Genomic DNA, 22,845 nt, shown 5'->3' with positions numbered 1-22,845 from the left:
TGAAGGAAAAGAATTCACATTATGGAATAAATGTTTTTCTCCAAAACATGTTGGCCACAATTATTGGCACCCCTAGAATTTTTATGAGTAAAATATCTCTGAAGTATATTCCCATTCATATTTACATTTTTTTTAGCACACCAGGGTGATCATGAACATGAAATTGTCCGGCCACAAATTATTTGTGGTGTTTTTCCTGCTTAAAATTGGACACTATAACAATATCAATAAACATTTTTATTAATTTTGAATTAATTTATTTTTTAAAAGTTAATTTAAAAGTCTCATTTTATTAAAACAAACTAAAATAGACTATGTTGCCTTGAGGCAACACACCATAGAGGGTTAAACAATTTATTTTATTTGTGTATTGATTTTCAGCTGTTCATTTTAATAGTCAACTTATTTCGGATCATCAGTCATGCTCGGTAAACACTCTGTCACAGACACGAAGATGTAGCCTATCTTTAATTTCACCACGCTGATTGCTCACTAAAACCCCTGCAGTCATCATGTTTTCAGGTCTTTTCAAGTTTGATTCTGACGTAATATCTAAGTGGGTGATCTGTTTACTTAGTTTTTAATTTAGTCTTCCCATTGACGCCATCATTTTTTTTCATTCTGACTGAACGCGCACGTATAAATCCAATGAATCCAATCATTACCGTTCATATCCTATATGGAGGCACTGCCTCTTCTCACATGACTTTCCCCCATTCATTCTCTATTACCCCTCACAAAACCCACCGCACGCTTTAGAGGCTCTGTTCATTCTCTATGAGCTCAAGGGAGGCATGACAGACGCGGACTCCCGCTGTAACTTTACCTGTGGGTGTCGCTGTTGGACAGTGTTCCTTTAGAAAAACGATCCCACTGGCGCGCCGTGAGCATTTTACTTTCGCTTTTGAATTAGCGATTTAAAAGCCCCCGCCGGTGTTGTCACACGTCGATTAACAGGTAGGAAAATGTCCTCACCTATGTGTAATAACAATAGCTATGTAAAATACTACTGATAAAATCTTTAAAAAGGATAAATAATCAATGTTTTGAAGTAAACATGCAAATATGCCATTAAATTATTGAAATATATAGCCTACTTCAAATCCCAGGGGGTACTTCAAGTAAATTATTTGGTCAAAGGTGTTCGGCTGACAAAAAAGTTTGAAAACCCTCGTGTTATTTCAGGGGCGTTTCCTCCGAGGAGGCAAGGGAGGCAGTGCCTCCTCACAAAATTAGAATGAGAAAATAATGTTACATATCCATATTACAATAATAAATCAAGGCAAATATTACAAAATGTGACAATAAAAAGTGTACAAGTCACTCACGCACCGTTATGAACGCCCATGAACGCATTTTAATGATGGGTTCATTATTATAATGAAAAACACAACAACGAAACAGTACAATGACAAACTCGCCTAAATACATTTCGCTTTGAAACCAAATCGCCCTCCATCATCTTGTCAGTCAAAGGTGAGGCGAAATGGGCGAAGTGAGGTGAAATCTTGACTCCTGCTGCAGATCTGTGCTGCAACTCGTTCAGCCCATGCTGAATTGAGCAGACACGTTTAGTTCTGTAACTGAATGGTCACATGACATGCAGATTAAAGAAATAAAATATAATTTTTTGTTAGGAAGTTTTATTTAGATTTTTATTTGAATATTATTTAACCTATTTGATTTTTAATTATTTAATTATAATTTAATTTAATAACTTACGAACCTCCTGCAATTCCCTCCTGAACCAGAGGTTCGCGAACCCCAGTTTGGAAAACCCTGAAAACAGCTTGAGTGGGTGTAGCTGTTTTTTCCAGTAAGGTTTTGTCACTTTCACTTTTGAAATAGATCGCCTGGGACCCGAAATGAGTTCATTTTGAGTTTTTCTAGTCACATGACATTTTGTTGCTTAATTTCATATTTTGTTTATTCTCTACAGTATGGCGTGGAGACGCAGAGGTCAGTAACTCAGCTTCTAGAATATTTTGTCTCACTTTTGATCTCGCTTTTAGATGTTTCCATCCACCTATTTTTTATGAGCATTTTGTGATATCGCATAAAAATGCTGGATGAAAACGCCAAGATGCGCATGAGTTCTAAAAATGTGCATAAAAAATTATGCGCTCAAATGAGTAGGATAATTTTTTATGCGACACGAAAACATGCGCAAAAACTACGATGGAAACAGTTTTACTGAATAAATTCCTTGATGTGCATAACGGCATAACTGGGCAAACCAGCGGACGGATCTCATTGCACAGCATCTGAAATGATGTTTTCGTCATTCTGTAAAGCCTGACCAAAGTCTGTCGTTAAAGTAGTTAGGTATAATTCCCTCCCAAAGCGTCTCACACGATTGCGTTCACAAACACCAGGCATCTGAATGTAAGATATCATGACAGCGTTTATTGCGTTTCGTCTGCAAATCATTTATTATATATGAAAATTATTATATACAGTGGCCTCTACTGATATTTAGTGCCAGTGTATCAGGAAGGGACGATTTGGTTCTCTTTGACTCGCTGGATGGAAACAGTGCTTTATTCGCAAATGTTTTATGCAGTATTCAAAATGTGCGCACAAGTTACGCTAATTTGGATCGAAACGTGTCCTGCATAGAGACAACTTTGTCGATCATAATAATTCCAGGACATTAATGGCCTATTTAAAGACTAACGAAAGTATGAAATTAATTAACAAAACTTGTTCATTCTGTATTTCATGGGAAAGAGAGACGAAACTGAAATGCGTGAGTTAAAACAAACTTTAATTTACTGATTCATTGTTGCATGAACACACTGTTTCCATGTACACACGATCAATGTTCAAGGGTTAAATGTTGAAAGCAGGCAGTTGTCACACTATATTATTTCCTTTTTACAGGTCCTCTGTTGAACAATGATAAGTAGCCTAATTTGGCGATCCTTTTAAAGTTTTTTTTTTCTTTCTTTTTTTAAAAACTTAATTTGTTTCCAAATAGTATTTTTATAGTATTGACTCTATATAATTTGAAACATGAAAAGATGCATTCCAAAATGTTTGTTTGTCCACAAGCAGAGGCGAAGCTACGGGTGGGCCCGGGTGGGCCTAGGCCCACCCACTTTGAATTGTGGCCCACCCAATAAATAGTTGGTCATTTTCCAAAAAGATGCATGAAATAATTTAATAAGCGATAATGATTATAATAAACATCTTATCACACTATAACTTTATTTATTTAGTTAAAATAATCATTAAATGCAGTTTTTCATGGTCAATTACAGGTGGTTTCGTAGTTTCCCCTCTCCCCATAGGTGCATTTCACACGCTTGTCAAAATGAAAAGTTTGATTCGCCAGTTTCTGTTAGTCCCGCCCAGGATGTAATGGTAGATTTGCGCGTTTGTGAAACCAATGTGGAGTTAAATTTAAAAATTGTGAAGCAAATATTAATCAGTCGATACTTTAAAAGCCTAATTTGGATATGTATTTGGATATGTAGCTACTACTGCAAGAAACACTATTATGATGAGATCAGCCCAGTGTTTAACCAGAATCCCCGTCGTCTCAGAGTAATATTACAGAAGGCCATACAAAGGCAAGTACAAACATTTATAGTGTATCGTTATAGTTAAAAGATTCTAAACATTAATTCATATCGTTGAAACATCGTATCTCCAAATTTCGTCATTTCTATTTATTATCTTTTCATAAATCTTAGTGGTCATCCATTACGTCTCTCTGTGGATTTTGAAAAGTGAAAATTATTTAAAAAAGCTTGTAAACCTCGTAACTCTATTGGCTCTTCAAACTGTCAGTCAAACCTCATAACTCATACGCCTCTGTCGTAAAAGAAGTGCCGCACGCTGTTTGGAGAGAGGTCTCTGCTTGTTTACAATATTAGGGTAAATAAAGAACTGTTTGTACAGTGCTTTCTTTACTCAAGAAACACTATATACAAAAACTATGTTGTATGTGTTTGAGGAGCGGAGAAGAGTGTCTTGGTGTAGCATTTGTCATCGAGTCACTGTCTTAAATAGCCGCTTAAAGTCGGCATGAAATCAAAATTGACCCTATTTACTTTGTTAGTGCATATTACTAGTCTTGTGGTGAACAATTAATCCGTGCAAGTTAATACACAGAAAAAAAAATTGTCGCGGTAATCTTTCATCAAAATCTGAAAAGTTACTTCCGGTCTGGAATGGCGTTCCTTCTCTGATGACGTCAGTTTGACGCTTGAAAACGCTTAAACCGCTCCCCTCCAACCGTTAGTCTGCTATGATCGAGAGATGGAGAGGATGAGCGCTAAAGTAAAACCCTGCCCTCTATTCAATATTCCGTTTCGCTTGGAAATACGTCACAACACTGGAGAAAAGTCGTTTGCAACTTCCGGTTCACGGGGACTTTAAATAGCCTGTGCTTCATAATAAAATGAGATTCTGGCCAAATGTCAGAAAAAACTGAGTGAACGCATAGCTACAGTAAACTTTATAACAGTGTTGTAGTAGGCTACTCGAGACTCTGACTCGGTCTTGAGACCATATTGTAACGGTCTTGGTCTTGTCATGGACTCGTGTGCATATTGACTCGGAATTGACTCGTACTCGAACATATTAGGACTCGGACTCATTCCCGAGACCACTCGAGTCCCATTCAAAATATTTCATGACTATTACTGTATATTTATGTCCCCATGAACCGGAAGTTGCAAACGACTTTTCTCCAGTGTTGTGACGTATTTCCAAGTGAAACGGAATATTGAATAGAGGGCCGGGTTTTATCTTAGCGCTCCTCCTCTCCATCTCTCCCTCATAATAGCAGACTAACGGTTGGAGGGGAGTGGTTTAAGCGTTTTCAACCCAAGCCGTCAAACTGACGTCATCAGAGAAGGAACGCCGTTCCAGACCGGAAGTAAGCCAGTCGGGTTAAAATTCTTTAAAAGATCTAGTATTAGGTCTAGCATTAGGCTTATAAACACTGAATTAATACCAACATATGAAATTAAATTAAGGATATGCATCAGAAAAATTGGGAATGTTGGACAATAAATACATGAATATAACAGCTTGATTTTACAGTTTTGTCTAATGTCCGTTAAAGCAAAAGTGTCCAAAAGTGGGAATTATGCGATAACAGACACAGCAATATCATTATAAGATCATTATGTTTGTAGCGTGATCCATTAAAACGTACAATATAGCCTATTTCAATTCAGACCTAGTGGAGTGATACTATGTCTGAAATATATTGTTAGCTGCAAACATGATGATCTTAAATTTATTAATTATTAATTTACTATTAATAAATGTATAAAGTTGCATAAAATGGAAATACTCAATAAAGTAGGCTAACTACATTACCTCAGATGGTTGAATGGTTGGATTCCACAACTGGTAAAATAAAACATATATAAGACAATACAACGTTTACTGTAGGAGCCATACAATTTACTGGTGACTTAATTTAAAAAAAAAACTGTTCTATTGCGCTTCTGATTTGGCAGTGAAATTTGCCGATTTTGGGTGCGTAAGATGTGAAGGATTCTATGGGCCAGTTATATTTTCACCCCATAATGGCGGCCGCGCTACCGGAGCGTCATCTAGTGGCTGTTGCCCAAAAAGTTAGAGTGTCGCCTCTTGGGTTTTATACTCTTTGATCGAATGCAGACTTGAGGTAATCGAACCGTTAAAATTCCCAGAAGACGCTGCGGGCGGTTGACATAAGGAAGCCTGCAAGCTTTAAAGTTCTAGTTCACTTATGAGATTCCCGCTACAAGCTCGCAAAGTGACGGCTCGTGAATATTTGTCCGTTTGCTTTGCTTAATTTTAATGAAGTGATAACCTGAAGAAAGCCTGCAGTATTTTTATTGACATATAAAAAATTATCTTGACATTGACAAATCATAGGTAACACAAAGGCTACTCATTTTCATAAATACACGCGGTAAAATAAAAAATATATAAAATTTTATGAAAATGTCTATAATAATATGATAGAAGCCTTTTAATAGGTTATAACATTTGTTTGTGATGTTATGTTGCATTTATTGTGCATTTGCCGCTACTTCTAATATGCTGACACGGTCAAGATCGCAGCACATCTCAATTCTCACAAGGATGAGTTCTGTGTTCCTCGCGTTCTTCCGAGTTCGTTCTTTCAAGGTCGCCTGGCAAGACCGGACTCCACGAGAACGCAAGTCCATTCTCTACGTTCTTGGAATTGAGAAACAGCCGTTTTCTCTTGTTTGGTGGGTGTGTCAAAAATGTCAGTCCAATCAGCATCAACATGCATATAAACCGCACGGTATTAAAGAAACAGCTCGTAAATGTAATTAACATCAAAATAAATTCACAAGAGCAAGTATATTGTTTGCACATGTTTATTTACATTAATGGCAAAATAACTTAAATAATAAGAGCACAAGTATAGATCTGGAACTTCTTTAAGTCTGTCTAAATATCATTTAGTAATCGCAATGTCTTCTGGTCCATATCCTTTCCTTAGGAAGGTGTGCTAGACACTGATTAATGTAACATAAAAATACTATACTTATATATTTTGCTGTTGTATTGTGGAGTGATACTTTCATAAACTTTCATAAACATAAAGGCAAATGTTGGATCACAATAATTAGGAACCACAGTTTCCACAAATCCCTTCACTCGATTGGGATGTTCTTGAAGTTAGTTAATGAAGCCAAAGTGCCACCTACAGGCCTATTATGTGAAGTGTAGGCTGGCGAAATGGTGACGTGAAAGGACTTTATTATACAGGTGCTGGTCATATAATTAGAATATCATCAAAAAGTTGATTTATTTCACTGATTCCATTCAAAAAGTGAAACTTGTATATTATATTCATTCATTACACACAGACTGATATATTTCAAATGTTTATTTCTTTTAATTTTGATGATTATAACTGACAACTAAGGAAAATCCCAAATTCAGTATCTCAGAAAATTAGAATATTGTGAAAAGATTCAATATTGAAGACACTTGGTGCCACACTCTAATCAGCTAATTAACTCAAAACACCTGCAAAGGCCTTTAATGGTCTCTCAGTCTAGTTCTGTAGGCTACACAATCATGGGGAAGACTGCTGACTTGACAGTTGTCCAAAAGACGACCATTGACACCTTGCACAAGGAGGGCAAGACACAAAAGGTCATTGCAAAAGAGGCTGGCTGTTCACAGAGCTCTGTGTCCAAGCACATTAATAGAGGGGAAGGGAAGGAAAAGATGTGGTAGAAAAAACTGTACAAGCAATAGGGATAACCGCACCCTGGAGAGGATTGTGAAACAAAACCCATTCAAAAATGTGGGGGAGATTCACAAAGAGTGGACTGCAGCTGGAGTCAGTGCTTCAAGAACCACTACGCACAGACGTATGCAAGACATGGGTTTCAGCTGTCGCATTCCTTGTGTCAAGCCACTCTTGAACAACAGACAGCGTCAGAAGCGTCTCGCCTGGGCTAAAGACAAAAAGGACTGGACTGCTGCTGAGTGGTCCAAAGTTATGTTCTCTGATGAAAGTAAGTTTTGCATTTCCTTTGGAAATCAGGGTCCCAGAGTCTGGAGGAAGAGAGGAAAGGCACACAATCCACATTGCTTGAGGTCCAGTGTAAAGTTTCCACAGTCAGTGATGGTTTGGGGTACCATGTCGTCTGTTGGTGTTGGTCCACTGTGTTTTCTGAGGTCCAAGGTCAACGCAGCCGTATACCAGGAAATTTTAGAGCACTTCATGCTTCCTGCTGCTGACCAACTTTATGGAGATGCAGATTTCATTTTCCAACAGGACTTGGCACCTGCACACAGTGCCAAAGCTACCAGTACCTGGTTTAAGGACCATGGTATCCCTGTTCTTAATTGGCCAGCAAACTCGCCTGACCTTAACCCCATAGAAAATCTATGGGGTATTGTGAAGAGGAAGATGCGATATGCCAGACCCAACAATGCAGAAGAGCTGAAGGCCACTATCAGAGCAACCTGGGCTCTTATAACACCTGAGCAGTGCCACAGACTGATCGACTCCATGCCACGCCGCATTGCTGCAGTAATTCAGGCAAAAGGAGCCCCAACTAAGTATTGAGTGCTGTACATGCTCATACTTTTCATGTTCATACTTTTCAGTTGGCCAAGATTTCTAAAAATCCTTTCTTTGTATTGGTCTTAAGTAATATTCTAATTTTCTGAGATACTGAATTTGGGATTTTCCTTAGTTGTCAGTTATAATCATCAAAATTAAAAGAAACATTTGAAATATATCAGTCTGTGTGTAATAAATGAATATAATATACAAGTTTCACTTTTTGAATGGAATTAGTGAAATAAATCAACTTTTTGATGATATTCTAATTATATGACCAGCACCTGTATTACCATTTTTGATAATTATTAGCTTATGTGGCATTATGAAATAAGTCTCTTATGCTCATCAAACCTGCATTTATCTAATCAAAAACAGCAATATAAATTTAAAAAATATTATTACAATTTAAAATAATGGTTTTCTATTTGAAGATACTTTAAAATATAATTTATTTCTGTGATGCAAAGCTGAATTTCCAGAATCATCATTCCAGTCTTCAATGTGTTTTTCAGTCGATTGATTTAAAATCTTTGATTTAAAAATGTTACAAATAACAGAATTTATTCAAAATAGAAATCTTTTCTAACAAATTACCTTTACACCACCTACTATGTGGCCTTTTTACCCTTAACTGATAATATTTTTTAAACCAATATCACTCTAAGTCTGGGGTGTCAAACTCATTTTAGGGTGAGGGCCAGATTGGAAAAAAATTGACCATGTGCAGGCTGAATTACCTTTTTTAAAAAAAACCTTAGTGTGTTGATAGTTGCATTAATATTAAAGGCTTAGTTCACCCAAAAATGAAAATAATGCCATTTATTACTCACCCTCATGCCGTTCCACACCCGTAAGACCTTAGTTAATCTTCGGAATGCAAATCAAGATATTTTTGTTGAAATCCGATGACTCAGTGAGGCCTGCATAGCCAGCGATGACATTTCCTCTCTCAAGATCCATTAATGTACTAATTAATGTGAGTACAGTGGTTCAATATTAATATTATAAAGCGACTTATATAGTGATGGCCGATTTCAAAACACTGCTTCATGAAGCTTCGGAGCATTATGAATCTTTTGTGTCGAATCAGCGGTTCGGAGCGCCAAAGTCACGTGATTTCAGCAGTTTGACACGCGATCCGAATCATGATTCGACACAAAAGATTCATAACGCTCCGAAGCTTCATGAAGCAGTGTTTTGAAATTGGCCATCACTATATAAGTCATTATTTTGTTTTTTGGCGCACCAAAAATATTCTCGTCGCTTTATAATATTAATATTGAACCACTGTACTCACATGAACTGATTTAAATATGTTTTTAGTACATTAATAGATCTTGAGAGAGGAAACGTCATTGCTGGCTATGGAGGCCTCACGGAGCCATCGGATTTCAACAAAAATATCTTAATTTGTGTTCCGAAGATTAACGAAGGTCTTACAGGTGTGGAACGGCACGAGGGTGAGTAATAAATGACATTATTTTCATTTTTGGGTGAACTAGCCCTTTAAACATATAAACAATAAATTAATTTGCAAGAAAACTAGTACACTGCTCTTTAAAACTGCAATTTGTTTCTACAGTGAAAATACTATTTGATTTTTAAAATAATGCTTTATTTAATATTTTTTATTAGCGATGCACCTATTTTGATTTTTCATGGCCAATTCCAATTTTTTAGAAGCAAATTGGCCGATTCTGATACTGGTTGCAGATTTTTTTTTAAAGCAAATTTATTTGTTGTTTATATGTTCAAAAACATATGTGTAGCTCTTTGGTATTAGATGCAAACACTGCATTTTTATCACAATCCCAACAAAGATGTTATGCACATGAGCATGAGCAGTTGTTTTTAATTTAAATCATTGTATAATTTCAAGATTAAACGCAAAAACAGCGTGGTCTGACTTTAGCTTTGTGAAATTATGTGACATAAGACACTTGCACAAAACAAAATCAGCAGACGGACTGAATGAAAATGCAAATTAACTCTCTAACAGTAGGTGGCGCTTATGGAACAGCAGTGATATAGCGTTTCCATGGTTACCGCTATACACAAAGCTGCATTTATAAATAGGCTATTACTTTATAACCTGTAAGTTGATAAAAACATAACTCACTTACTGCCTCAGATGCGGCAGTTAATGACGGACAAAGCATTTTACTCTGACATTCTCCGAAATTCGCTGGTCAGAAACCTCCATTTGAGCTTGGTTTTGGTAAAATGTTAATAATATAGTGACAATATAGTCATATATAAATTAAATCATTCATGTAGGTTATTTCTTATTTGCTGTTTTGTAACTTTGAACTTAAACCTTAGCTGCGTTTTTTTCTGATAATTTGGATAATGGATAATTTCTGATAATGCAGTTTTCATACTCGATGCTATTATACGATTGGCCCACCCAGTTTTTCTAAAGGCCCACCCGTTTGAACATTTCTAGCCTCCCCTGTCCACAAGTAAATATAATTGTAGTGTGACTAAAGAGGTGTCAAAGACTAACAAAATAACAGAGTTAAGTGTCATATTTAGACAGCAGCTGACTTTACATCCAATAAAATCACCAGAACAGCAGTTAGAGCAAAAATGATGAAAAAGGGAAGGGAAGTTAATGAAGAGAAAGATCCTGCAGGTCACTTTACAGAAGCAGAGGAAACATACAGGGAAAACACATAATGAATATCCTAATGGAATTCCATTCCAACAAATTAAATGTCAAAAGAGTAAACACAACTTCAAGCCAACTTAGAATGCTTAATTATACTTTTAAGTATATCTCGATCAAAAGACTGAGTTCAAGTATAGGCCAAATACGTCTGTTAGTACAAGGCAAGTATACTTAAAGTGCCCCTATGTGCCTTTTTAAATGTTCCTAATATTGTTTTGGGAGTCTCCTACAACAGGTTTACATGCATGCAAGGTCAAAAAACACTTTTGTTTTCTCATAATATACATTTAATTTCACCTCAGTTCTCAATAATTGGTAAACGATTCGTTAGAAGCAGTTTGAAGAATCAGTCTCTCTAAACCCCTCCTTTTCATGAGCCTACACTGCTCTGATTGGTCAGATGGCCCAATCCTTTGTGATTGGTCAACTGCGTGCACTGCACGCCCATTGCCATGACTGAATGACAGCTATCAATTCGCAAGACATTGTATACAATGTATGGACAGAAAAGATCGATTTTACCATATCAATTCGAGCCCGAGTCCGACAATGAAATGTCTGAAGTAGTCGATCAACCAGAAACTGATTCGCAATCCGATTTTCTATAAGTGTCACCTTAGTTTGTGTTATTTTAAGACGTGATAGCAGCGTCACTGTTAAACTTTATGTAGGTGCACCTGTGGGAACTGTATCAGAATGCCAAGCGAAGCTGAAAACCTCTAACAGAAGATAAACATTTAGGCCAGGTGTGTACACACTTTTTTGTCAGAACCATTAACAAAATAAAAATGGGCTATATCATTGTTTGACATTACAATGAGTGTTTACAGTTTACAGAGAGAAAACTTCAACTAGCATCTTAACATCCTATTACAATACAGATAGAGCTCCACTCTACTGTAATAATAAAAATGCAGAGGAAAAAAACAGTTTGTTTTACAGTTATGTAAGCGAACTGGGCCCACAGTTATGTTGTAAACTCACACGTTAGCCGAGCACAAACGTGAATAGCTGATAATGCATTACACTTTGTAAACAAAAGTCCTCCATCCTTGATCATTACTCCAAGTAATAAGACAAGCTGCATTAATCGACACATATTTAGACAATATTGGACCCACATCTGAATAACAGAAATACAGACGTGAGTTAGCTGGTTAGCAGGAGACATACAGACTAGGGTGTACGTTACACAACATAACATACAAAACTATGAATTTTAAACGATTGCTAGAAAATATAAACATCAATTATTAATCATACTTACAGGTTGAGATTCAGAGGAGCAAGCTGGTCCAAATATTTTAAGACCAACCGTTTTGTGAATCCTGCGTTAAACTCCTCGAGGTTTGAGATGCAGTCGTCAGTAAAATGATGGGAACACAACAAAAGATTGTACTGCTGTGGTATTGTTGAAAAAATGAATTTTCCCTGGCGTCTGCGCGCGCAATAAATGGGTGGGGAATATGCTAATGTTTCATTGTGACGTCACAACGAAACGGATTCGTTTCTACAAACAACTCGTTTAATTAAAGAGTCGACTCTTACTTTTGAGAGACAATAACTTTATATACGGTGCACTTTCAGATTTAAAACTTTGCAGGATGTTTTCAATCACTTAGAGCTATGTTACACACTACATGAAAGGTCATTTACAAAAATCCATAATAGGGGCACTTTAAGAGTCATTTTATAATTCTGTGAAGTACATAAAAAGTAGACTGAATACTGTATACTAATAGCACACTTGAATAAACTTCTTTTTCATAAGGGCAGTGCAAAAAGCCCAATAAACCTCAAGCAAGTAAAAGCATAGATATCTATTTTGTGTACAGTTTTGTTTTTGTGTTCATTTAAAAGTTATTTTTTTGGAGTTATAAATAAAACAAAGATTATTGGGGTATGTTTTACAAGAAAATACTATTTCAGGTTTTCTACTTTCAGTAGCTATTTACTATTTCTTGGTGAAAATTGTTTCTACACCATTTTTTTAGTTATATCTTCAGCTATTGCTGATTTTCCTTTAGGTATTTTGCATTATTTTTTAAAACATTTGTGTCTGATTTTCTTTGGCTGCACATTTATGCATTTGTTCTCTGACTTTATTCACTTAACAATTGGATCGTTCACAGATGAAGGTGAACCGTCCACAGGCTCCAATGAGAAGTTAAGATTGATGGTGCTTGGAGGTGATGATGCTCTTCTGGATGAAGCATGTGCCACAATCCTTGGGGAAAGACAGAACAGGGATGTATTTAAATTTGGAATATTGGAGCCCAGGAAGGCTCATATTTGTGGACGAAAGGTTTCTGTATTAAAAACTCCATTCGCATGGCTAGAACACTTGAAATCATTCCTGTTTTTCAGCAGGCGAGTCAAAGCTATCAGAGATGAAATGGAGTCACACGAGTCTATGTTGTTTCCTGGGCCTCATGCATTTCTGGTCGTACAGACAGACGTGAAAAACTCTGGTAGAGAGGATTATCTTTTACGAGCTCTCAGTGATGTGTTCGGGAAGGAGGTCTTAGACTACTGTATGGTGTTATTTATAGATGATACTCCTGACAATGATCCAGAACAGAACTCATGTGTGAAGATGTGTGGAGGCAGATACCACATTTTAGAGAACATCAACGAGAGTGTTAATGAATTGTTTGTAAAAATAGAGTCAATGACAGAGAGTAAAGACAGCAGTTTTTTCACAACACATCTGGAGTGTTTCAGAAAAGCTAGCAATTATTTTCAGGAAGAGTACAAGGAAAAGGAAAATAAACTAAGAAAAGAGTTGAATGATTCTAAAGGCAGAGAGGATCAGTTAAGCATTGAGTTGAATGATTCAAAAAAGAAAGTGAATCTGTTATTCAAAGACTTGAATGATTCAAAAGGCAGAGAGAATCAGTTTAAAAAAGCACTGGATGATTTCCAATTCAGGGAGAATCAGTTTGTAAAAGTGTGGAATGATTTCCAAGTCAGGGAGAATCAGTTTAAAAAAGAGTTGGATGATTTCCAAGTAAGAGAGAATAAGTTTAAAGAAGAGTTGAATGATTTCCAATTCAGGGAGAATCAGTTTGAAAAAGTGTGGAATGATTTCCAAGTCAGAGAGAATCAGTTTAAAAAAGCACTGGATGATTTCCAATTCAGGGAGAATCAGTTTGAAAAAGTGTGGAATGATTTCCAAGTCAGAGAGAATCAGTTTAAAAAAGCACTGGATGATTTCCAATTCAGGGAGAATCAGTTTGTAAAAGTGTGGAATGATTTCCAAGTCAGGGAGAATCAGTTTAAAAAAGAGTTGGATGATTTCCAAGTAAGAGAGAATAAGTTTAAAGAAGAGTTGGATGATTTACAAGTCAGGGAGAATCAGTTTAAAAAAGAGTTAAATGATTTCCAAGTCAGGGAGAATCAGTTTAAAAAAGTGTTGGATGATTTCCCAATCAAAGGGAATCCGTTTAAAAAAGTGTTGGATGATTTCCCAATCAAAGGGAATCCGTTTAAAAAAGCGTTTGATGTTTTTAAAGAACTGTTAAGCAAAGAGTTGAATGATTCAAAAGAGAAAGAGAATCAGTTAAGCAGAGAGTTGAATGATTCAAAAGGCAGAGAGAATCAGTTAAAAAAAGAGTTGAATGATTTTAAAGACAGAGAGAATCAGTTAAGCAAAGAGTTGAATGATTCAAAAGGCAGAGAGAATCAGTTAAGCAAAGAGTTGAATGATTCTAAAGATAAAGAGAATCAGTTAAGCAAAGAGTTGAATGATTCCAAAAAGAAAGAGAATCAGTTAAGCAAAGAGTTGAATGATTCAAAAGAGAAAGAGAATCAGTTAAGCAAAGAGTTGAATGATTCAAAAGAGAAAGAGAGTCAGTTAAGCAAAGAGTTGAATGATTCAAAAGAGAAAGAGAATCAGTTAAGCAAAGAGTTGAATGATTCAAAAGAGAAAGAGAATCAGTTAAGCAAAGAGTTGAATGATTCTAAAGATAAAGAGAATCAGTTAAGCAAAGAGTTGAATGATTCCAAAAAGAAAGAGAATCAGTTAAGCAAAGAGTTGAATGATTCAAAAGAGAAAGAGAATCAGTTAAGCAAAGAGTTGAATGATTCAAAAGAGAAAGAGAGTCAGTTAAGCAAAGAGTTGAATGATTCAAAAGAGAAAGAGAATCAGTTAAGCAAAGAGTTGAATGATTCAAAAGAGAAAGAGAATCAGTTAAGCAAAGAGTTGAATGATTCAAAGGAGAAAGAGAATCAGTTAAGCAAAGAGTTGAATGATTCAAAGGAGAAAGAGAATCAGTTAAGCAAAGAGTTGAATGATTCAAAAGAGAAAGAGAATCAGTTAAGCAAAGAGTTGAAAGATTCAAAACGGAAAGAGAATCAGATGAGGGAAGAGTTCTGCACTTCCATTCATCATGAGAAGCAACTGAATGAAGAGCTGATCATTTACAAAGATAAAGAGAAAGACAAAGAGAAATGTCAAAGAAAAGTGGAACAGCTCAATGAGAAGGAAAAACAACTACAAAATAATCTAACTGAAGCAAAAGTTAAGGAAGCGTTTCTGCTTACAAAGTTACAGTCAGAAAGTAATATAATACAGAGAGAGGAAGAAGTACAAACCAAAGAAAATGAGCTAAATGAAAGAGAGAGAGAACTGGATGAAAGACAGAAGGAGCTGGAGATCAGAGAGAGAGAAGTGACACAGAGAGATGTGAGATCCAGAGAACATCATCAGACCACAGCAGATCCTCCTCCTGCTGGTGAGTATTATCAACATATCTCTACTGTCACTTGGCAGTCTTTATTATCAATTTACTGAGTTAAGAAGATGTATTACCATTAGAGGTTTGTGTAGTGAAATATTGTCCTCAAACACAGAACGTGAAGGAGAGCTGAAGAGCAGAGATGATTCACAAACCAGTGGATCTCTTGGGATCCAGAAACCTGTGAGACGAAACACCCGATAGTAAGAAATCTGTTTGAAATATAAAATGCTGTGACTATTTTTATTTCATCTAATATATTTAAAAGATGTTGGCCTTAAAATATTATTTTTCCATATAAGGTCAACATTGATGACTATATAATCTCTGGATGGGATGTGATTGAGGTGAGTTTAAGGATTTTTCAGGGTTTCTATTAAAAATGAAATTGTCATCATTTACACATTTTGTCTTTCCAAACCTCTTATGGCCACATACACACTGAGTATAATTCTTGTAAATGTGGTTGTCACTATACCTGAATTTTTCAGGAGTTAATTCGATTGTAGAATTCAGCTGTAATTTACTGAACTGTGTGTGAACAGAACAGGATTAAGATAAACTGATGACCGAATTTAGCTGCAGTGTGAACGTGGCCTGACGTTCTTCTGTGGAACAGAAGTTCAGTGCAGTTCTCTAGTGACTGGAACTGATCTCTGCTATTAAAGTTGTGGTGATGCGAAAGTATGATTTTTTTTTTCTCTTCACTGTTACGTTCTAAATAGTAATTATTATTTAAATGTTCTCATGACAGGATAGCATGTACTCAACCCGATCAACGGCGTGAATGTGTCCGTTTTCCAGACCTTTTCTCCTTCCTTTTCCTTTGGTTGTTAATATATTCCAGTATATTCCAGTTTCCGAGGAGCAGCACTTTTCTGGATCTCTCTTCTCCTGACTCAGATGATAGTGACTGAATTGTATGAAAATCTGAAACTGTTGTGTATCTCCTGAAAGAATCTCTAGAACGTGATGATAACAGACAGCTGTATTTCCAAAGTTTGTTGATAACAGGAATCATTGTAGGGGACGGATGCTCTTTCTTTTGCATTTCTTTTTCTCCTGTGTATGAGCAGTGAGGAAGGTAAGACTGTGTTGTTCATTTCTATTTTCTTTTCTAGGTAAGAATTAGCATCTAAGTTAGTTGGTTTTGTTTTTTATTTTGAGCATGCTCCCTTCCTGAAGCCATTTTGATTATATTAATAAACCTTTTCACTTGTGTGTTGTGCTTCAGTCACTTGGAAACAGGAATGATGTGATGAAGACCAAGTTTCATATCTGCACAAACCTCTATGATGTTCATAACAATTTAATTTTTGTGTCACTTCCTCTCGGTAGATGATGTTGTGGCGTCTGACAGCATGTGTGTAGAAAGATGGGAAATGCTTTAGATTACAGCCCGGAAAGTAGTCCGTAAGTAAAAAGAAATGTACAGTGTACCTTTCCTTTAATTATACCTTTAATTACAGTGTACCTATTGTATTAAAGATTATTTTGTCTTTATTTGGAAGTTTATTTTTTGTCACTGTTTCATAAAATTATTTTGTTTATTTTCTTAATATGCCCCAACCTTTCTTGTTCGATCCTTGCTCCTCCCTAATTAGTTGCTCACTGACTAGTATACGCCCTCTGTTAATTAGCCAATCACTGAAGCCATATACTAATGAGTCCTGATTTATAAATGCCTGCAGTGATGCATGATAAACTGAGTGTCTTTGGAGCTGCCTGATGCTTGTAATGTGTGTGCATATTCATGAGCAATGTAAGTTTGTTTCTTTTGGGTTTTATATATAGTATTTTTGATTGTTAATTTGTGTGTGGCTGGTTTTGATTTAAGTGTTTGTATTTCTGTTTTTGTTTAGACACCACACCCACACCCTCATATGATGTGCTCCCTGCTCATCTTTGTTCTGTCTGCTCCAATGGATCAATAAAAGTGGTCATATGGAACTGTACTGGACTCTGTATTCTTGTCAACATACCTGCTGGACTCAAGCCAGCTATCCCTTAAAGCCTAAACTCCTTTAGTATGTACATGTAGGTATAAGGGAACAATATGTAAAGTTTGGGGAATAAAGGGGCAACAACCAGGAAAATTAACATTATTTATACTGTAAATATTTTAGAATTAAGGGGTACTTATTCTATTATTATGATCAACAATCTTACTTTTGGGAGCAATTTAGCGAGAACATACACTGCATAGCTTTTTGTAATAATAGTGTAGATCAGAGGAAACTGTTGCGCTTCCTTTTCCTTCAGTGGCCTGTTGCATGAAGCTAGTTGAACAAACTCTCAAAGTTTCAGAGTAGGTTTGGAGTTGATAAATCCAACCTGGTTTAGATCAGGATCAACTGTTGCACAACGCTCGGTATAAACCTTCTCTGTCAAGGTTTAATCCAGAGTTTGCAAAGCGCGTGCACCTGAAAGTCTGACACGTGCGGCAAACAGCCATTCACACGGAACAAGGAGAACGTCAGTTTGATTCACTTCTCGCAAGAGAGCCGCGCAATTCATGTCTCTTCCGAAGATGAAGAGATCGTTATAAAAAATATGAAAATAAACATTTACAAAGCAGGAATATATATAAAATATATAAAATTATCTGACTATATCAATGCATGTGAATCAAACAAATAGACCAAATAATATAGTTTCACAAAGAGCTCAAAAGAATACATGTAAACTTAATCTGTTTAAAAGCTTTATATATTATGCATGTATTATATTTTAATTTAAAAGCAAAGTTCAATATTGTCAATTAATATAATAGGCCTAATTATATGAATGTGTCATGAATTATTCATAAATTTTATTTTATTTAATATAAATATAATGAATAATTAACAGCAATTTTGTCTCTAAAATCTTTTCACTATAAACTGATTTAATTTGGAGAGAGAGAGATACAGGGGGAGTGGCTTTATTGCATCAGATACATGTCACTTTACTCACAGCTGATTGGTCAAGTTTGGGTTTGCGATCTCTAACTCAGAATAAAACCTGCTCCGGAGCAGGTTAGGCGTGTAGCATAAGTTACCATAGCAATGAACCCCGCTAAGCCCGAAAGCCCGAAAAACCAGAGTTTGTTCAAACTAATCTTGAACTTACCTGGGTAGAAACTGAAACCGGCTTTGTGCAACAGACCGCAGGTGCATAGAACCAAGAAAATACTTGAGCAAAACAGGAAAAAATGGCTGACTGCACACTGAATCCAAAAAAGACTGAAGAGGTCTAGAAAGTACAAAATTTATTTTATAAATTGCATGGTGCAATAAAGTGCAGGTGAATTAAAAACAAAAGAGCATGAGCAGACATTTCAGCAGATTGCCATCCTCAGTGCTCAATATACAACAAACAATCACCCTCTTTCTAGAAAGACAAGCAATTCAAAACCATCAGCTGATTTCCAATTGTCACAATCATCAATTAACACACATATCAATCAATTATCACAAGTGTCACTGCAAGAGAGTCTAGAAATGGCACAAACTGTGTAAAATATACATTCAAAGTAATGAAAAAAAAAAAAAAAAAAAAAAGGGTCTCCCTTTGCAAAAATTTCTTGTCTCTATCTTCGCTTCTTCTATGAGGTAAAATCCTCTCGATGGCCAGGAACTTCATGTTAGACAAAGAATGTTTAGCAAGATTGAAGTGACGATAAATAGGAGACGTATCATCCCGTCTACGAATTGCACTTGTATGTTCAATCATTCTAGTGTCTAAAGCACGTGTGGTTTTACCAACATATAACAGAGAACATGAACAAATGATAATATAAATCACATATGTACTCTTGCAAGTTAACAAGTTGTTTGATCTTGTATGTTTTTTTTCGTATAAATGATTGACATTTGACATATTTTGTGCAAGAAGTACACCTGTAGCATGGAAAATTACCCTGGGCATCAACTAGGGTGGTCGGAGAAGAGACATGAGTGTCTGCATGAACAAGCTTATCCCTCAGACTAGAACTCCTAGAAGAAACAAAGAGTGGTGGATCATTAAATACATTCAATAACTGAGGATCAAGTCAAGTCATCTTCATTTATATAGCGCTTTTCACAATACATACTGTTTCAAAGCAGCTTCACAGTGACAATAGGAAAATTATTATCGAGCTAAAGTTGTTTTAATGATGTGAATGATGTGCCAGTGACTCTTAATAATCCTCCTAATATCATTACTCAATGGGCTAAATGTAGATTTAAAAACACACAAATAACTTTTCTTACTTTTGTTTGCAATCAATTACTTTCTTCCTGTTCCTGTAAACTACGTACTTTCTCAAGTGCAGTATCAAGCCACTTGTTAATCCTGGTGGATTGTCCATCTGTATCTAATTCATCTATTGATACATATTGTAGGCTAGTGGAAAGGGATGTGACTAATTTATTTGAGCAGTCATCTTCATCTGAGAACAAAAAGTCAAATTTGACACTTTCTCAAAAAGAGGCTCTTAACAAACTGTGCTGAAATAAAGATATTGTAATTAAACCTGCAGATAAAGGAGGTAGATTGGGGATTCTGCCTCGAGCTCTCTATAATCAGGAGAGCTCAACGTCAATTAGAAAATACCTCCTATTATCGAGTTTTACCATCAGATCCAACTGCCCATTTTCAGAGGGAGATTGAGATGTTTCTTTAGGAAGCACATGCTCATCTATTGATTTCTGATAAAGAGATGCAATACCTGCTCAATCGTTCTCCAAGTAGGCCAGTTTTCTACATTCTACCCAAGGTATATAAAAGCTTGTTTATCCACCAGGATGGCCTATAGTAGCTGGTAACAATAGTCTTACAAAAGTAGTTATTTATTTATTTTTTCCTTTATTACTTTGAATGTATATTTTACACAGTTTGTGCCATGTTTGTTAATTTCTAGAATCTCTTGCAGTGACACTCATAATTATTGATTGATATTTGTGTTAATTGAGGATTGTGACAATTGGATTCAGCTGATTGCTTTGAATTGCTTGTTAATTTCTAGAAAAAGGGTGATTGTTTGTTGCTTATTGAGCACTGAGGATAGCAATCTGCTGAAATGTCTGCTCATGCTCTTTTGTTTTTAATTCACCTGCACTTTGCACTTTATTGCACCATGCAGTTTATAAGATAAATTTTGTACTTTCTAGACCTCTTCAGTCTTTTTTGGATTCAATGTGCAGTCAGCCATTTTTTTCTGTTTTGCTCATGTAATAATAGTGTACCAATACATAAAAGCTTTTTTCGACGCATTCTGCATACGATCGTCCACCGGAGGCTATAATTATTTGAATTTATAAAGTTTTAAATATGGATATTTTTCTTACAAAAACGCATCGTTTTGCTTCTGAAGGCCTTTATTAATCCCCTGGAGTTGTATGGATTGCTTTTTTTATGGATGGGTGCATAATTTTTAACAACCATTTGAAACCTTGGAGGACTAAGAATATTTTTAAATATATCTCCGATTGTGTTCGTCTGAAAGTAGATACGCCTAGGATGGCTTGAGGATGAGTAAATCATGGGATGATTTTCATTTTTGGGTGAACTATCCCTTTAAGTCCCAGACTAAAATGCATGTTTGAGCTGTTTAAACTGAGAAACTTGTTTTGTCTCAAGATGCCACACTGGTGAACGTGATTTCACCAAGTACAACATCTTTGTTGATCCTGGAACAACATTCCAATCAACCAATCAGATTTGAGGGACCATTGAGATTTGAAGTTTACCATTTATGTCAAGTTTAGGCTTACAACCTGGGTTAGGTGCTTCCACAACAGTGTTATTCAACTATCATTTCCCTCTGATTTTAGGGATAAGTTATGGGTAGGGTTCGGTTTAGGGGTTGGGAAAAGGTTAGGACTAAATTTTCAGATAGGAATGTTGTTCCAGGATCAACAAAATATGTTGATCCAGGAACATGTTTTACTTAGCAAAATCACGGTGACCGATGCACACCAGTAATGTTCTTTTTTTTTTTCCCCTATGGGCATTCTAATGGGGCCTTGTAGTATTGCCTGTCTGATTGTAGTCTGTTTTTTCTGTCCATTTATTTTTATCAAAAGCTGAAAGATAAAATAATATATTCAAATATGTGTATTTATTATAGGCTATAGTACTTTTACACAAACCAGCTGATAACACAAAAGTCACAGAATTCATCAAGTCTATTGCTAATACAAACCCAATTCCAAAAAAGTTGGGACACTGTCCAAATTGTGAATAAAAAAGGAATGCAATGATGTGGAAGTTTCAAATTTCAATATTTTATTCATAATACAACATAGATGACATATCAAATGTTTAAACTGAGAAAATGTATCATTTTAAGGGAAAAATAAGTTCATGGCATCAACACATTTCAAAAACGTTGGGACAAGGCCATGTTTACCACTGTGTGGCATCCCCTCTTCTTTTTATAACAGTCTGCAAACGTCTGGGGACTGAGGAAACAAGTTGCTCAAGTTTAGGAATAGGAATGTTGTCCCATTCTTGTCTAATACAGGCTTCTAGTTGCTCAACTGTCTTAGGTCTTCTTTGTCGCATCTTCCTCTTTATGATGCGCCAAATGTTTTCTATGGGTGAAAGATCTGGACTGGCCATTTCAGTACCCGGATCCTTCTTCTACGCAGCCATGATGTTGTAATTGATGCAGTATGTGGTCTGGCATTGTCATGTTGGAAAATGCAAGGTCTTCCCTGAAAGAGACGACGTCTGGATGGGAGCATATGTTGTTCTAGAACTTGGATATACCTTTCAGCATTGATGGTGCCTTTCCAGATGTGTAAGCTGCCCATGCCACAGGCACTCATGCAACCCCATACCATCAGAGATGCAGGCTTCTGAACTGAGCGCTGATAACAACTTGGGTTGTCCTTGTCCTCTTTAGTCCGGATAACATGGCGTCCCAGTTTTCCAAAAAGAACTTCAAATTTTGATTCGTCTGACCACAGAACAGTTTTCCACTTTGCCACAGTCCATTTTAAATGAGCCTTGGCCCAGAGAAAACGCCTGCGCTTCTGGATCATGTTTAGATATGGCTTCTTTTTTGACCTATAGAGTTTTAGCCGGCAACGGCGAATGGCACGGTGGATTGTGTTCACCGACAATGTTTTCTGGAAGTATTCCTGAGCCCATGTTGTGATTTCCATTACAGTAGCATTCCTGTATGTGATGCAGTGCCGTCTAAGGGCCTGAAGATCACGGGCATCCAGTATGGTTTTCCGGCCTTGACCCTTACGCACAGAGATTGTTCCAGATTCTCTGAATCTTTGGATGATATTATGCACTGTAGATGATGATAACTTCAAACTCTTTGCAATTTTTCTCTGAGAAACTCCTTTCTGATATTGCTCCACTATTTTAATTGGTGATCCTCTGCC

At 36.3% G+C, this 22,845-nt stretch overlaps 1 protein-coding gene across 5 annotated transcripts; it reads left to right on the top strand.

Annotated features, from left to right (window-relative positions):
* Positions 1–1,834: 1,834 nt before the first annotated feature.
* On the top strand, positions 1,835–17,433 carry LOC127503925 (putative leucine-rich repeat-containing protein DDB_G0290503). Of its 5 annotated transcripts, none has more exons than XM_051878152.1 (5): positions 1,835–1,959; positions 12,872–15,475; positions 15,594–15,681; positions 15,781–15,825; positions 16,233–17,433. In XM_051878152.1, coding segments are annotated over exons 1-4 (2,712 nt in total). In that variant the 5' UTR covers positions 1,835–1,940; the 3' UTR covers positions 15,782–15,825; positions 16,233–17,433. The 5 variants fall into 5 exon arrangements, 3 of the variants coding, with proteins under 3 accessions (XP_051734112.1, XP_051734111.1, XP_051734110.1); XR_007927255.1 differs by lacking the exon at positions 1,835–1,959 and having other exon boundaries at positions 9,522–15,475; positions 16,817–16,891; positions 17,170–17,433; XR_007927254.1 differs by lacking the exon at positions 1,835–1,959 and having other exon boundaries at positions 9,522–15,475; positions 16,233–16,891; positions 17,170–17,433.
* The last annotated feature ends 5,412 nt before the right edge of the window (positions 17,434–22,845 follow it).

This window comes from Ctenopharyngodon idella, chromosome 21, assembly GCF_019924925.1.
Source record: "Ctenopharyngodon idella isolate HZGC_01 chromosome 21, HZGC01, whole genome shotgun sequence".
Lineage (NCBI taxonomy): Eukaryota > Metazoa > Chordata > Actinopteri > Cypriniformes > Xenocyprididae > Ctenopharyngodon > Ctenopharyngodon idella.
Note: the sequence above shows the minus strand (reverse complement) of the source record. Positions and strands in the feature narration are given on the sequence as shown.

Bases quoted from the DNA above. Each gene is read 5' to 3' on its own strand.
- LOC127503925 (XM_051878151.1), top strand. From the start codon at position 12,823: ATGCATTTGTTCTCTGACTTTATTCACTTAACAATTGGATCGTTCACA. The intron at 15,476-15,593 runs GTGAGTATTATC...CCTCAAACACAG, and splicing joins AGCAGATCCTCCTCCTGCTG to AACGTGAAGGAGAGCTGAAG.